At 43.8% G+C, this 14,605-nt stretch overlaps 1 protein-coding gene across 1 annotated transcript in view; it reads right to left on the bottom strand.

Moving 5' to 3' along the window:
* Positions 1-14,605, bottom strand: part of ctif (CBP80/20-dependent translation initiation factor) — a 175,047-nt gene that overhangs the window by 126,721 nt on the left and 33,721 nt on the right. The window contains exons 4-7 of the mRNA XM_064979040.1: positions 5,909-6,031; positions 4,599-4,672; positions 2,699-2,803; positions 1,457-1,547 (exon numbers count right to left, since the gene is read on the bottom strand). Coding sequence (XP_064835112.1) covers positions 1,457-1,547; positions 2,699-2,803; positions 4,599-4,672; positions 5,909-6,031 — 393 coding nt within the window. The remainder of the gene's footprint in view (positions 1-1,456; positions 1,548-2,698; positions 2,804-4,598; positions 4,673-5,908; positions 6,032-14,605) is intronic.

Below are 14,605 nucleotides of genomic sequence, written 5' to 3'. Positions count from 1 at the left end.
GCTGCTATATTTAGTCAGGTTATCAGTGAGGTGAGGTAAACCTAGAGACTGACTGACTGGTCCTGGCCCCTGAGAGCCTGCTAGGGGATAATAGACAGCTTTATGTGCCACTGAGGCCAACAGGGCAACGGGTATCACACACACTGAATGTCACTACTGACAAACACTGGGAAACAGGACCGGCATTCCCAGGTCTCAAGAGATATATATTATCAGGCACTGCAAAGGAAACGTGATTATAAACACTAGTATTTCAGTCATCTTGAAGAGGGACTTTCTTTGGTCTATTTGCAACTTTGAGTTTTACTTTCAGGGTCGTCCTCACAGTCAGTTCCTTCCCGTGCGTTGTGGTGTGTCTGAGTTATTCACAAAGCAGTCAGTCAAAGGAGATGGCGATCACAATGAACTGGAGACTGGCTGGGCCTGGCGTGGGGTCATGGCTGGCTGACTGGCAGGCAGAGCGATGACGTGGGTAGGGGGGGACTCCCTGGTGGCCAGTCTGGACATGAGACCAGACATGTGGGGGTGGGGGTATGTGTGTGTGTGTGTCTCTCCTGCCCTCCAGACCCTCCAGTGCCAACATCCTGCCCGTCAGCAGACCAGACAAACCCAGACGGGAACACTGGTACACAGTGACGTAGTCCTGTAGACATGCGAGACAGACCCACCCTAGCTGGATCTGTATCCTATTCCTGCTAGGAATCATTTCCCCTCTGGGATGAATAAATCTTCTTAGAATTGAATTCCAAAGTTCTACAGTCATATATATATATATATATATTTGGACATTGGTAGGTTTTACAGCCAGAGACATTTTTCAATTTTTATTAAATTTAACCTTTAACTAGGCAAGTCAGTTTAGAACAAATTCTTATTTACAATGATGGCCTACACCGGCCAAACTAGGACGACGCTGGGCCAATTGTGAGCCGCCCTATGGGACTCCCAATCACGGCCGGATGTGATAGAGCCTGGATTCGAACCAGGGACTGTGGTGACGCCTCTTGCACTGAGATGCAGCGCCTTAGACCCTGTGCCACTTGGGAGCACGATAAAAAAAAAAATGTCTTGCTAGAGAACAGAGCGAAATATATATATTTGTAATACATAGAAAAGTGATTTATTTAGGATTTTCAAGGGACAGAAAACCAGCAAAGATTTAGTCTGAGCAAGACCTTATCTAGTGTTTTATGCGAAATGATGGAACTCAAAGAAAAGTACCTTAAAACTACCACTGGGTGCCAGTATTGGCCCTTTAACATGGTCAGAGGTGAATGGACAACGTTTCAACACTAGATGTCAGAGTTCACTCACATAAAGGACAAGACTATTCCTTACAATTCTTAGTATGAAGTTCCATCTTTGAGCCACCAGATGGAGCTCCCTACCATTAGTAGGTATGTGGTCTTGTTAGAAAGCAGATAGAGGACCGAGACAAAGAAAGAGGTTAACTCACAGTAAGGACTGGCAGGAACTTCTCCATGTCATTCAGGTCGATGCCATCATCATCATCATCATCATCATCTTCAAACTTGCCTTTCATCATCCTGAGAGACCGAGAGATAAGGGATGAGTAGGCGGGATAGGTGGGCTCTGATTGGCTTATACAGGGGACAATTTATCTTCTATTCCTGACATTTTCTCTCAACTTCTCAAAACTCATTAGAGAAGAAGGTCAGAGGGGAGGGACCTTGGACCTTCTCCTCCAATATGGTGAGCAGGAGGTGAGGAGAGGTTGTGAGGAACGGTGGAAAGACCATTTGAGATTGAGTTTATGTGATGATAACCCAGTAGTGAGACTGAGGCCTAGGGGTCAGTATGAGTGTAGCAGAGGCTACAGACGCCAAGTAGTAATGGACCAGCATCATGTTCATGTCTATCCCATAGGAGAGGATTAATGGGAGGGATGTAAAGGCCTTCAGACCTGCAAAGTGGAAACATTGAACAACATGGAAGGGCTAGGGCCAGGTAGAAGGGCTAGGGCCAGGTAGAAGGGCTAGGGCCAGGTAGAAGGGTTAGGGCCAGGTAGAAGGGCTAGGGCCAGGTAGAAGGGCTAGGGCCAGGTAGAAGGGCTAGGGCCAGGTAGAAGGGCTAGGGCCAGGTAGAAGGGTTAGGGCCAGGTAGAAGGGCTAGGGCCAGGTAGAAGGGCTAGGGCCAGGTAGAAGGGCTAGGGCCAGGTAGAAGGGCTAGGGCCAGGTAGAAGGGCTAGGGCCAGGTAGAAGGGCTAGGGCCAGGTAGAAGGGCTAGGGCCAGGTAGAAGGGCTAGGGCCAGGTAGAAGGGCTAGGGCCAGGTAGAAGGGCTAGGGCCAGGTAGAAGGGCTAGGGCCAGGTAGAAGGGCTAGGGCCAGGTAGAAGGGCTAGGGCCAGGTAGAAGGGCTAGGGCCAGGGAGAAGGGTTAGGGCCAGGGAGAAGGGTTAGGGCCAGGTTGAAGGGTTAGGGCCAGGTTGAAGGGTTAGGGCCAGGTTGAAGGGTTAGGGCCAGGTTGAAGGGTTAGGGCCAGGGAGAAGGGTTAGGGCCAGGGAGAAGGGTTAGGGCCAGGGAGAAGGGTTAGGGCCAGGGAGAAGGGTTAGGGCCAGGGAGAAGGGTTTGGGCCAGGGAGAAGGGTTATTCTCTATGCTCATGTCAAGGAGTCGCTGGACACATGCTTCCTTTCTCAGTGACCTGTTATGTATTTAATTGGACCACTAGATGCACTCACCCCTCTCTGTCGATGTGTGGTAGATGCTTTGGTGTTCCTCTGAAGGGTTTCCTGTGGAACTGGCTGAAGTCTAGCTTCTCAGGCTGGAGGTCCCATGTCGCCCCCCTACAAACACAACATTGGACAAGAAGACGACAAACAAAATCAAAAATCGGTCGCAACACACATCTGCAGATGCTACCGCAGGTGCAAAAATATGCGTGTTTCTCTAGCTCGAAAAACGCAGTAATACCTAGCAATACACACAAATCACAAAAAATGTATTAGCATGTATGTATGTATGTATGTATGTATGTATGTATGTATGTATGTGCGTACAGTGGGGCAAGTAAGTATTTAGTCAGCCACCAATTGTGCAAGTTCTCCCACTTAACAAGATGAGAGAGGCCTGTAATTTTCATCATAGGTTCACTTCAACCATGACATACAAACTGAGAAAGAAAAATCACATTGTAGGATTTTTAATGAATTTATTTGCAAACTATGGTGGAAAATAAGTATTTGGTCAATAACAAAAGTTTCTCAATACTTTGTTATATACCCTTTGTTGGCAATGACAGAGGTCAAACATTTTCTGTAAGTCTTCACAAGGTTTTCACACAATTGGTGGCTGACTAAATACTTTTTTGCCCCACTGTACCTAGCTATCAGGTTACACAATATATTTAAGCCTAACTGCATGCTGTTACTGCATCCCAAAAGGGGGAGCTTTGGGATGCGGTAACATGTATTTGTGATGACAGAATGTGTCACAAACAGGCCCCTCGGTCCCCAAATCTGAATCAGGTGGCATTCCCAAATGGCACCCTATTCCCTATATAGTGAACTGTTTTGACCAGGGCCCATAGGGCTCCCATCAACAGCAGTGCACTATATTATAGGGAATAGGGTGCCATTTGGAAAGCATCCTCAGAAAGGTGACATTCCCTTCATGTGTCTAGAGAGAAACTGAGCGAATTAAACATGTGGCTAAAAACACCCAGGATTCATAAAACAATACTGACATATATATTTAGTATCAGAACAAACCACATGTTCTCTGAACACAAGCTGTTTGAGGGCCAGAAGACGTCACCACTGAAAAACAAACAGCTGGCTGATTCTGAAAGAAGAAGTGGCTGTAAATTAAATGAATTAAACACGAGGCTAAGCTGCTGCCAATGTAGTTCTATTTGGTAAAACTGTGTGGTCCCTGCGGTTGTGTTGTTCCATTTCCTGTCTGACAACAACTACTCAGGGTGCTGAACAATTCATCAAATGACCACCGGACTATTTAAATTGACACACACCCCCACTCCACTTGTTTTGTACACTGCTGCTACTCGCAGTTTAGTATCTATGCATAGTCACCTCACCCCTACCTACATGAACAAATTACCTCAACCAACCTGTACCCCCTGTATATTGTTACTTTTTATAAATGTTTTACTTTAGTTTATTTGGTCAATATTTCTTAACTCTTCTTGAACTGCCCTGTTGGTTAAGGGCTTGTAAGGAAGCATTTCACGGTAAAGGTCTACACTAGTTGTATTCAGCGCAGGTGACTAATAAACTTTGATTTGATCCCATCATCAGGTTGTCTGGATAAGATAGCAACACCACAGTACAAGGACAAGACAGGAGTGAGTATCATTACTAACCTCTCCTTTATATCCATCCCATAATACAATGCCATGGGAGAAGGCTTTTCAAGTAAACACTCTCAACTAGCTATGTATCAGTGTGAGCTAGAGATAGAATTAATATGTAATAGGAGTCATCAGTGTGTGTGTGTGTGTGTGTGTGTGTGTGTGTGTGTGTGTGTGTGTGTGTGTGTGTGTGTGTGTGTGTGTGTGTGTGTGTGTGTGTGTGTGTGTGTGGTGATGGGGGCGTGAATGAGTCAACAGTGTGCATGACATACCCATGAGAGTCCATGGTGTTAGCAGCCCAGATACCAGTACCCAGGATGTCAAACGACCCTTCTCTGTTCCCGTTCTGAAAGACAACACACAACCTATGACAGTGCATTACCTGCACACCACAATAGGGAACACGGTTACTAATCTACAGCTTAATAGGGATCAAAACAGCTCTCTTGTCACCGTGCTAAACTTTAAAAAAATAAAATACTCAACCTGCATGCTAACACACCCTGACATTGAGGAAGCATTAGTTAAAGTCCCCTTCAGTGGAAAAATAAGTGACAGGATGATGATTACTACTTGAGGCAGCGGAGGACGGCTCATCATAAAGGCTGGAACGGAGCAAATGGAATGGCATCAAACACATGGAAACCATGGAAACCATGTGGTTAATGTATTTGATACCATTCCACTGATTCCGCCCCAGTCATTCCCAGGAGCCCTTCCTCTCCAATGGAGGTGCCACCAACCTGTGTTGAGAGGGATGGAAGGGGGCATTATTTCTAGAAAAACATTTCTGGGACACAAATAGTGTTTAGCTGGTCTGTCAACATGTGCTGTATTTGGCTAAATGGACTGATGCGTTTTCCCTGTGGGAAGGAATGCCATTATGACATCTAGAGTCCTCTATGTATCTCTATGGAACAGACACACAACTCCTCTGGGAGAGACATCCTGGAGCCTGACAGTAGAACCAGAGGACAACCCCCTCTGCCCCATTAACCCCACATCACATGGAACAAGGTAAGCCAGTACCAGAGGACTTGTCATGCACATCATATTACAGTATACCCCTCTCCAGTAAGGTGATGCATGCTAAAAGAGGGTGGTGAGGGTTGTCCTGACGACCCCCGATGACCTCATAGTAAATCACGTGGTGGAATTGTGGAGCAGCCATAAGCCTGCAGTAGCTTTCTTAGGGTCCCTTGGGACAAAAGAGAGTGAAACAGGAGGACTTGCATACGTATTACTGTGTGGGACAGTGGTAGCCGGGGGAGGATGAAACCAGACCATGCTCTCATACTGTAGTAACGGCTGGAAGAGAGCCCGCCCTCACATTTCTCCCTCCACCATACACAGCTGCTGTGGGGGTTCTGTGGTGATCTGATATAACAGCTGTAGTTTGGTTTGGTAGTGACCTATACCTTGATAATACTGTGTTTCTGGGGGTTACGGTTGGGGAGAGGTGATATAACAGCTGTAGTTTGGTTTGGTAGTGACCTATACCTTGATAATACTGTGTTTCTGGGGGTTAAGGTTGGGGAGAGGTGATATAACAGCTGTAGTTTGGTTTGGTAGTTACCTGTACCTTGGCTGGCCCTCTGAACTGGTTGTTCCTCCCTCTGCTGCCGGACCTAGAACCTGAACCAGGCCTTGAACCAGAGCTGGGCCTGGACCCTGTACTGCCATTACTACTGTGATCCCACTCATCCTGCAGACAGAGGGGGTGGAGAGAGAGAAAGAGAGCAAGAGATGAGGAAGAGAGAACTAAATCAATACCATATCAACTACTCCACTGCAGAGAATGCAGAACATGTGATACAGAATGCTGATGTTATGGTCAAGGGGACGTATTTCTAATATCTCTGAGGGAGGAGAATGTACAGTAAGGGGTAATAAATAGAGATGGGGTCTGCGACTGCTGCCGAGTCCATTTACATGATGAATGTCTAACCATTAATGCTGCAGGGGGGGGGCAGTGGAGAAAGTGTGTGTGCGAGTGAGACAGGGGTTTAATATTTATTGGTATCCCCATTAGCTTTTGCCGGCGCAGCAATTCTTCCTGGGGTCCACAAAAAACAACGACACTGATAGACAAGGGAAGTCACACAAATACAACGATATACAAACACCACACCTAAAATAATAAACACCATAACTAGAATTATACAAACACCACAACTAGAATAAAAACACCACAACTAGAATACAAAACACCACAACTAGAATACAAAACACCACAACTAGAATACAAACCACCACAACTAGAATACAAAACACCTAAAATAATAAACACCACAACTAGAATACAAAACACCACAACTAGAATACAAAACACCACAACTACAATACAAAACAACACAACTAGAATACTACAAACACCACAACTAGAATAATACAAACACCACAACTAGAATAATACAAACAACTAAAATAATACAAACAACTAAAACAAACAACTAAAATAATACAAACACCACAACTAGAATACTACAAACACCACAACTAGAATAATACAAACACCACAACTAGAATACTACAAACACCACAACTAGAATACTACAAACACCACAACTAGAATACTACAAACACCACAACTAGAATACTACAAACACCACAACTAGAATACTACAAACACCACAACTAGAATACTACAAACACCACAACTAGAATACTACAAACACCACAACTAGAATAATACAAACACCACAACTAGAATAATACAAACACCACAACTAGAATAATACAAACACCACAACTAGAATAATACAAACACCACAACTAGAATACTACAAACACCACAACTAGAATACTACAAACACCACAACTAGAATACTACAAACACCACAACAAGAATAATACAAACACCACAACTAGAATACTACAAACACCACAACAAGAATACTACAAACACCACAACAAGAATACTACAAACACCACAACAAGAATACTACAAACACCACAACTAGAATACTACAAACACCACAACTAGAATACTACAAACACCACAACAAGAATACTACAAACACCACAACAAGAATACTACAAACACCACAACAAGAATACTACAAACACCACAACTAGAATAATACAAACAACTAAAATAATACAAACAACTAAAACAAACTAAAATACTACAAACACCACAACAAGAATACTACAAACACCACAACTAGAATAATACAAACAACTAAAACAAACAACTAAAATAATACAAACAACTAAAACAAACAACTAAAATAATACAAACACCACAAGTAAAATATAATACAAACACAACTAAAGAATAATGTGGGTGTATATTGTGGGTGTACGAGTTTAACCAGTTACCCTCGGAGCGGTTGTTTTGGGCCCTGTACAGGGCCGGTGAATTTGGGGGAAATATATTTTAAAAACATTTTATCCGAAAATAGAACGTGGCAAACCTTTTACAAAAGCTTCAGGCCTCGTCTTTTTGGAAATCGAACTCAGATCTTACTGCTGGCAATGCCATAAGAATCTCCCCACCCTCCCCCATACAGGCCATAAATCATGCACTACGGTTAAATTCATAGAGTACGCAATGTAGGTCAAGTCATCAAAAGTGTAAACATGTGGTATGCATGGAAAGGGAACTCCCTGATGGTCATTGTCAAGCAATGCATTTCCTTCTCCAGCCACATTACCTTGTATGCACCCTTCACATGCAGCGTTTAGCTAGCTCCTCGTTTACAACAGAAAAAGTGAATGGGAAAAGAGGTTTGAAGTTTCCTCATCGTTCTGTGTCTTATTTCAACATCAAAAAACTCTACCTGAAAGCCCTGATTGCTAAAAAGGTCACTTGAAAATCCGTTAAGCCATTTTGCCACAGTGACTCACAACCCAAACGAAACTGGTTTCAAGTCGCCAAGAGACATCATGTGATCTCCTTACTGCTTTCTAGTGGACAAATTGGAAATCAGACAGAGTTTGTGCATGTTTAGAACGCAACCATTAGGTAAAAGAGCTGATCTTTTTTTTTTAGCTCTATGTGCAGTTCAGGGAAAGGCATTCTGCTCCGTTTTCAGCCAGATGCAGCTACGGTAGGTTGAAGACCAGTGACAAATCATTTGTAGTTATAGAGGAGATTAAGGGACACCACACTGTACATGTCTGATGTCAGAGAAGCTTTCACTAAAGAACACTCTCTGATATCTACTAGATAAATAACTCTCCAGCCATGTAATGGTGTAATGATGTAAAACCATAGCAAATGACTTAACAATAGAGGACCAATAACATCAACGGCTGCACTGAAATCTAACAATGATCTCCACCTATCATCTGATTATCCATTTATTTTAACCAATCATCAGTCATCTGAATCAGTACAGAAGAAGTTCAGTGCCCTTCTCTATACGCATGCTAAAAATGCTGGGGGATTCTAGACTGGTGTCCCCTTCCCTCCCAGACAACCGCAAGGGAGTGACTGAATGTAACGTTCAAGTTCGTGTCATTTGATTATTTCATCAGTGCCTCTCTCAAATCATTTGTCAGACTTAATGCAGCCGCCTCATTCACCTCAACGACAGCCTTGGGTTACCGTGTGTGGGAAGCAAGGGTTGGAACAGGTTCAGGGAACAGAACAGAAGATAACAAAATGTTTCAAGAACAGAAACGGTACCGAGAAAGAAAGTGATCCATATTGTTGCAGAACAGAAGTTATTTTAAAAGTATGGAAAACGGTTAATAATGTTTTTATAGCGCCACCAATAAAAAACAGCAGCAAATGACCTATGCAAAGCCCTCCCTTACTCACAAACGTATTCCAGCCTCTGCCTGCAAGCTGGAAATCTTTGTCAGAGTGTGTTTAAGTTACCCGTCCCTCTCCCATCTGAAACATACTGTACTGTACCGACGTTAGAAGCAGGGGAGAGAGATGTTTTTATTAGCAATATTAGAATAGCTTAACTTTTTCAATGCTAGTTAAGGATACTATAGGCCTAGTTATCACGTTTCACGTTGGAAAAAAAGTTAAGACGTGTTTTTAATTCTTGGTCCGCAATGAGCTAGCCAGCTCAAAGGACATTCAAAGTTCCTTCATAGAAGCCGCTCCTCCTAGATATAATTCTGTGGACCTAATTCAGATAATGTCATAAAAAGATGCCCAGCTCTTCAAGCCTGCTCCTCAGCCCTCTCTCACTACCCATAAAATTTCAGACACATGTTGCGCAATAGGCAACAGTTGTCTGTCTATCACGCATGTAAACAACTTCACTGATTAGTGAAGTCAATTCATGAGCTAAAAAAGGTTAAACACAGTATTTCACAGGTTAAAAAAGGAACAATATAAACCGGTACTTTTTCAGGGTTCGAACTAGAGGTTGACCGATTAGGATTTTTCAACGCCAATACCGATTAAATCGGCTGATTTTTTTCCCCCGTAATATTGACAATTACAACAATACTGAATGAACACTTATTTTAACTTAATATAATGCACCAATAAAAATCTATTAGCATCAATTAAATAATGAAACCTGTTCAATTTGGTTTAAATAATGCAAAAGCAAAGTGTTGAAGTAAAAGTGCAATATGTGCCATGTAAGAAAGCTAACGTTTCAGTTCCTTGCTCAGAACATGAGAACATATGAAAGCTGGTGGTTCCATTTAACATGAGTCTTCAATATTCCCAGGCAAGAAGTTTTAGGTTGTAGTTATTATACAATTTCTCTCTATATCATTTGTATTTCATTAACCTTTGATTATTGGATGTTCTTATAGGCACTTTAGTATTGCCAGTGTAACAGTATAGCTTCCGTCCCGATCCTACCTGGGCTCGAACCAGCAACACAACGACAACAGCCACCCTCAAATCAGCGTTACCCATGCAGAGCAAAGGGAACAACAACTCCAAGTCTCAGAGCGAGTGATGTTTGAAACGCTATTAGCGCGCACCATGCTAACTAGCTAGCCATTTCACATCGGTTACACCAGCCTAATCTCGGGAGTTGATAGGCTTGAAGTCATGAAGAGCTGTTGTCAAATGCACGAAAGTGCTGTTTGAATGAATGCTTATGAGCCTGCTGGTGCCTACCACCGCTCAGTCAGACTGCTCTATCAAATCATAGACTTAATTATATCATAATAACGCACAGAAATACGAGCCGTAGGTCATTAATATGGTCGAATTCGGAAACTATCATCTCGAAAACAAGACGTTTATTCTTTCAGTGAAATACGGAACCGTTCCGTATTTTACCTAACGGTGGCATCTAAATATTCCAGTTACATTGCACAACCTTCAATGTTATGTCATAATTACGTAAAATTATGGCAAATTTGGCAGCCCAAACTGTTGCATATACACTGACTCTGCGTGCAATGAACGTAAGAGAAGTGACAATTTCACCTGGTTAATATTGCCTGCTAACCTGGATTTCTGTTAGCTTAATATGCAGGTTTAAAAAGATATACTTCTGTGTATTGATTTTAAGAAAGGCATTGATGTTTATGGTTTGGTACACATTGGAGCAACGACAGTCCTTTTTCACGAATACGCACCGCATCGATTATATGCAACGCAGGACATGCTAGATAAACTAGTAATATCAACCATGTGTAGTTAACTAGTGATTATGATTGATTTTTATAAGATAAGTTTAATGCTAGCTAGCAAATTCGCGTAACAGGCAGGCTCCTCGCGGAGTGCAATGTAATCACGTGGTTAAAGCGTTGGACTAGGTAACTAAGGCTGCAAGATTGAATCACTGAGCTGACAAGGTAAAAAAAATGTGTCGTTCTGCCCCTGAACAAGGCAGTTTACCCAACGTTCCTAGGCAGTCATTGAAAATTAGAATGTGTTCTTAACTGACTTGCCTCGTTAAATAAAGATTCAATAAAAGGTGTAAAAACATTTTTTTTTAAATAAATAAAATCGTCCAAAAATACAGATTTACGATTGTCATGAAAACTTGAAATCGGTCGACCTCTAGTTCGAACCGGTTCAGAACTTTATTTTCCTGGTCGGAAACAGTGGAACAGAAACACGCAAAAAAATGGTTCTGTTCAGAACGAAATGATTGATAAATTATTTTGATTCCAACCCCTGGTGGGAAGGGAAATATCTTTCAGGCAAGGAATAATAATATATCTCCCTTTCTTGTGCGTACACAGTAACAGCTGAGAGGGGGAAAAGACTAGGGCTGTTTCCCCTATGGGCCTGGTCAAAAGTAGCGCACTTTATCCAGGCTCTATCACAATTGGCCGTGATTAGGAGTCCTATAGGGAGGCGCACAATTGTCCCAGCGTCGTCTGGGATTGGCCGGTGCAGGCAGCCATTGGAAATAAGAATTTGTTCTTAGATGACTTGCCTAGTTAAATAAAGGTTTAATATTTTATTTATTTTTATTACATTTATAGGGAGGGAGTTGGGTGCCATTTGGTCCTCAGTTTAGGCTAAAATCAATACATCCTTATAGTGCCGAATCTGCACATGAATAGCTCTCGGTTGCTTGGAGAAATATAGGAGCAACATTACATTTACATTTAAGTCATTTAGCAGACGCTCTTATCCAGAGCAACATGAGACATAACAGATTGAGATTAAACAGAGCTCGATCCTCTGTGATCCCAGACAAAAGTAAAAGCATTCAGTTACAATGCTGCCCTTAATCGTTCCCTCAGAAAGTGACACAGACGCACAACACTACACACTAACCTATATCTATCTAACAGACATGTCTTTACCAGACTAGGAACAACCCAGTCGTCCACAAGACAGCCTCAAAAGCACTCTGTGTGCAAACAAGGGCTTAGAAAGGGCTCTATAACTGCTTAGTTGAAATGAAAGTGAAGCACAAAAGCAGGCAGCAGAAGATGAAGTGTGTACCCAGAGGACCAGAGGGCCAGAGAACCAGAGTGCCAGAGAACCAGAGTGCCAGAGAACCAGAGTGCCAGAGGGCCAGAGAACCAGAGGGCCAGAAGGGCCAGAAGGGCCAGAGAGGCCAGACTGACTCATGTCCTGGAGCAGCCTTGTGGTGCTTTGCGTTCTCCTCTAACACATAGTCACATCATCTCTGTGTGATGGTATCATCTAACCTCTTCTCTCTGCCTTTATCACCTATAGAACAAACTATTCATACTGACCCAGGATGAAATCTCTTTCTTTACACCTCAGTCACCTATGGAAAGTCTACTAATGTAGACCCATTCTGATGGACCAAACCTCAAAGGTAAATCGAGTTGAAGCCACTTGTCAGAGGAGGAAGTGATCTCTCATATTTGTTGTTGAAAGTGGCAGGGGGAGGGGCTTGGTGTGTGTGTAAACAGAGAGGAAGAGGTGAAACAAGAGGTTTCACTCGCGACAAAATCTGTCCATAATAAGCCGAATGTGTTTCTTCGGGCTTATTTTGGAACTAAACTTGTCACCTGCCTTCCCGCCTTTGGGACAACGACTCCCATTGTTAGAGTGAAAACATGAGCATCTCGTCATTATATACACATCTCTGGTGTAAGTGGGAAGGTGCACAGGAATCAGCACATGAAACCTGATCTGGCAGCCCAGGTGGGGAACAGAGGGCTGACCCTGGGCAAGCAGTGGGCCTTGTCTTACACAAACACAATAAGATTGGAACACAACCACAAGTCATTGGTTGAGACAGGCAATGACAGCGGGAGCCAGTGAGACGGGTGTGCGTCTCCCTCCACCCTGTGCCAGCATTCACGGTCAAACCCACTCTGCCAGGTCATCGTGCCAACAGGCGCAGACACAAAGCCGGAGGAAAGCACACATTCTGGACTAGCACCCTGTGATATCACAAGACACTTGTACAATAAGAATTTTTGTTTTCTGTTACAAAATGTTTTGCTAACAGTTATACACTGCTCAAAAAATAAAGGGAACACTAAAATAACACATCCTCGATCTGAATGAATGAAATATTCTTATTAAATACTTTTTTCTTTACATAGTTGAATGTGCTGACAAAATCACACAAATTATCAATGGAAATCAAATTTATCAACACATGGAGTTCTGGATTTGGAGTCACACTCAAAATTAAAGTGGAAAACCACACTACAGGCTGATCCAACTTTGATGTAATGTCTCTAAAACAAGTCAAAATGAGGCTCAGTAGTGTGTGTGGCCTCCACGTGCCTGTATGACCTCCCGACAATGCCTGGGCATGCTCCTGATGAGGTGGCGGATGGTCTCCTGAGGGATCTCCTCCCAGACCTGGACTAAAGCATCCTCCAACTACTGGACAGTCTGTGGTGCAACGTGGCGTTGGTGGATGGAGCGAGACATGATGTCCCAGATGTGCTCAATTGGATTCAGGTCTGGGGAACGGGCTGGCCAGTCCATAGCATCAATGCCTTCCTCTTACAGGAACTGCTGACATACTCCAGCCACATGAGGTCGAGCATTGTCTTGCATTAGGAGGAACCCAGGGCCAACCACACCAGCATACGGTCTCACAAGGGGTCTGAGGATCTCATCTCGGTACCTAATGTCAGTCAGGCTACCTCTGGCGAGCACATGGAGGGCTGTGCGGCCCCACAAAGAAATGCCACCCCACATCATGACTGACCCACCTCCAAACCGGTCATGCTGGAGGATGTTGCAGGCAGCAGAACCTTCTCCACAGCGTCTCCAGACTCTGTCACGTCTGTCATGTGCTCAGTGTGAACCTGCTTTCATCTGCGAAGAGCACAGGGCGCCAGTGGCGAATTTGCCAATCTTGGTGTTCTCTGGCAAATGCCAAACGTCCTGCACGGTGTTGGGCTGTAAGCACAACCCCCACCTGTGGACGTCGGGCCCTCATACCACCCCCATGGAGTCGGTTTCTGACTGTTTGAGCAGACACCTGCACATTTGTGGCCTGCTGAAGGTCATTTTGCAGGTCTCTGGCACTGCTCCTCAATGCACAAAGGCAGAGGTAGCGGTCCTGCTGCTGGGTTGTTGCCCTCCTACGGCCTCCTTCACGTCTCCTGATGTACTGGCCTGTCTCCTGGTAGCGCCTCCATGCTCTGGACACTACGCTGACAGACACAGCAAACCTTCTTGCCACAGCTCGCATTGATGTGCCATCCTGGATGAGCTGCACTACCTGAGCCACTTGTGTGGGTTGTAGACTCCGTCTCATGCTACCACTAGAGTGAAAGCACCGCCAGCATTCAAAAGTGACCAAAACATCAGCCAGGAAGCATAGGAACTGAGAAGTGGTCTGTGGTCCCACCTGCAGAACCACTCATTTATTGGGGGTGTCTTGCTAATTGCCTATAATTTCCACTTGTTGTCTATTCCATTTGCACAACAGCATGT

Source organism: Oncorhynchus masou, chromosome 11 (assembly GCF_036934945.1).
Source record: "Oncorhynchus masou masou isolate Uvic2021 chromosome 11, UVic_Omas_1.1, whole genome shotgun sequence".
Taxonomy (NCBI): Eukaryota; Metazoa; Chordata; class Actinopteri; order Salmoniformes; family Salmonidae; genus Oncorhynchus; species Oncorhynchus masou.
This window is presented reverse-complemented; position numbering and strand designations above follow the sequence as displayed.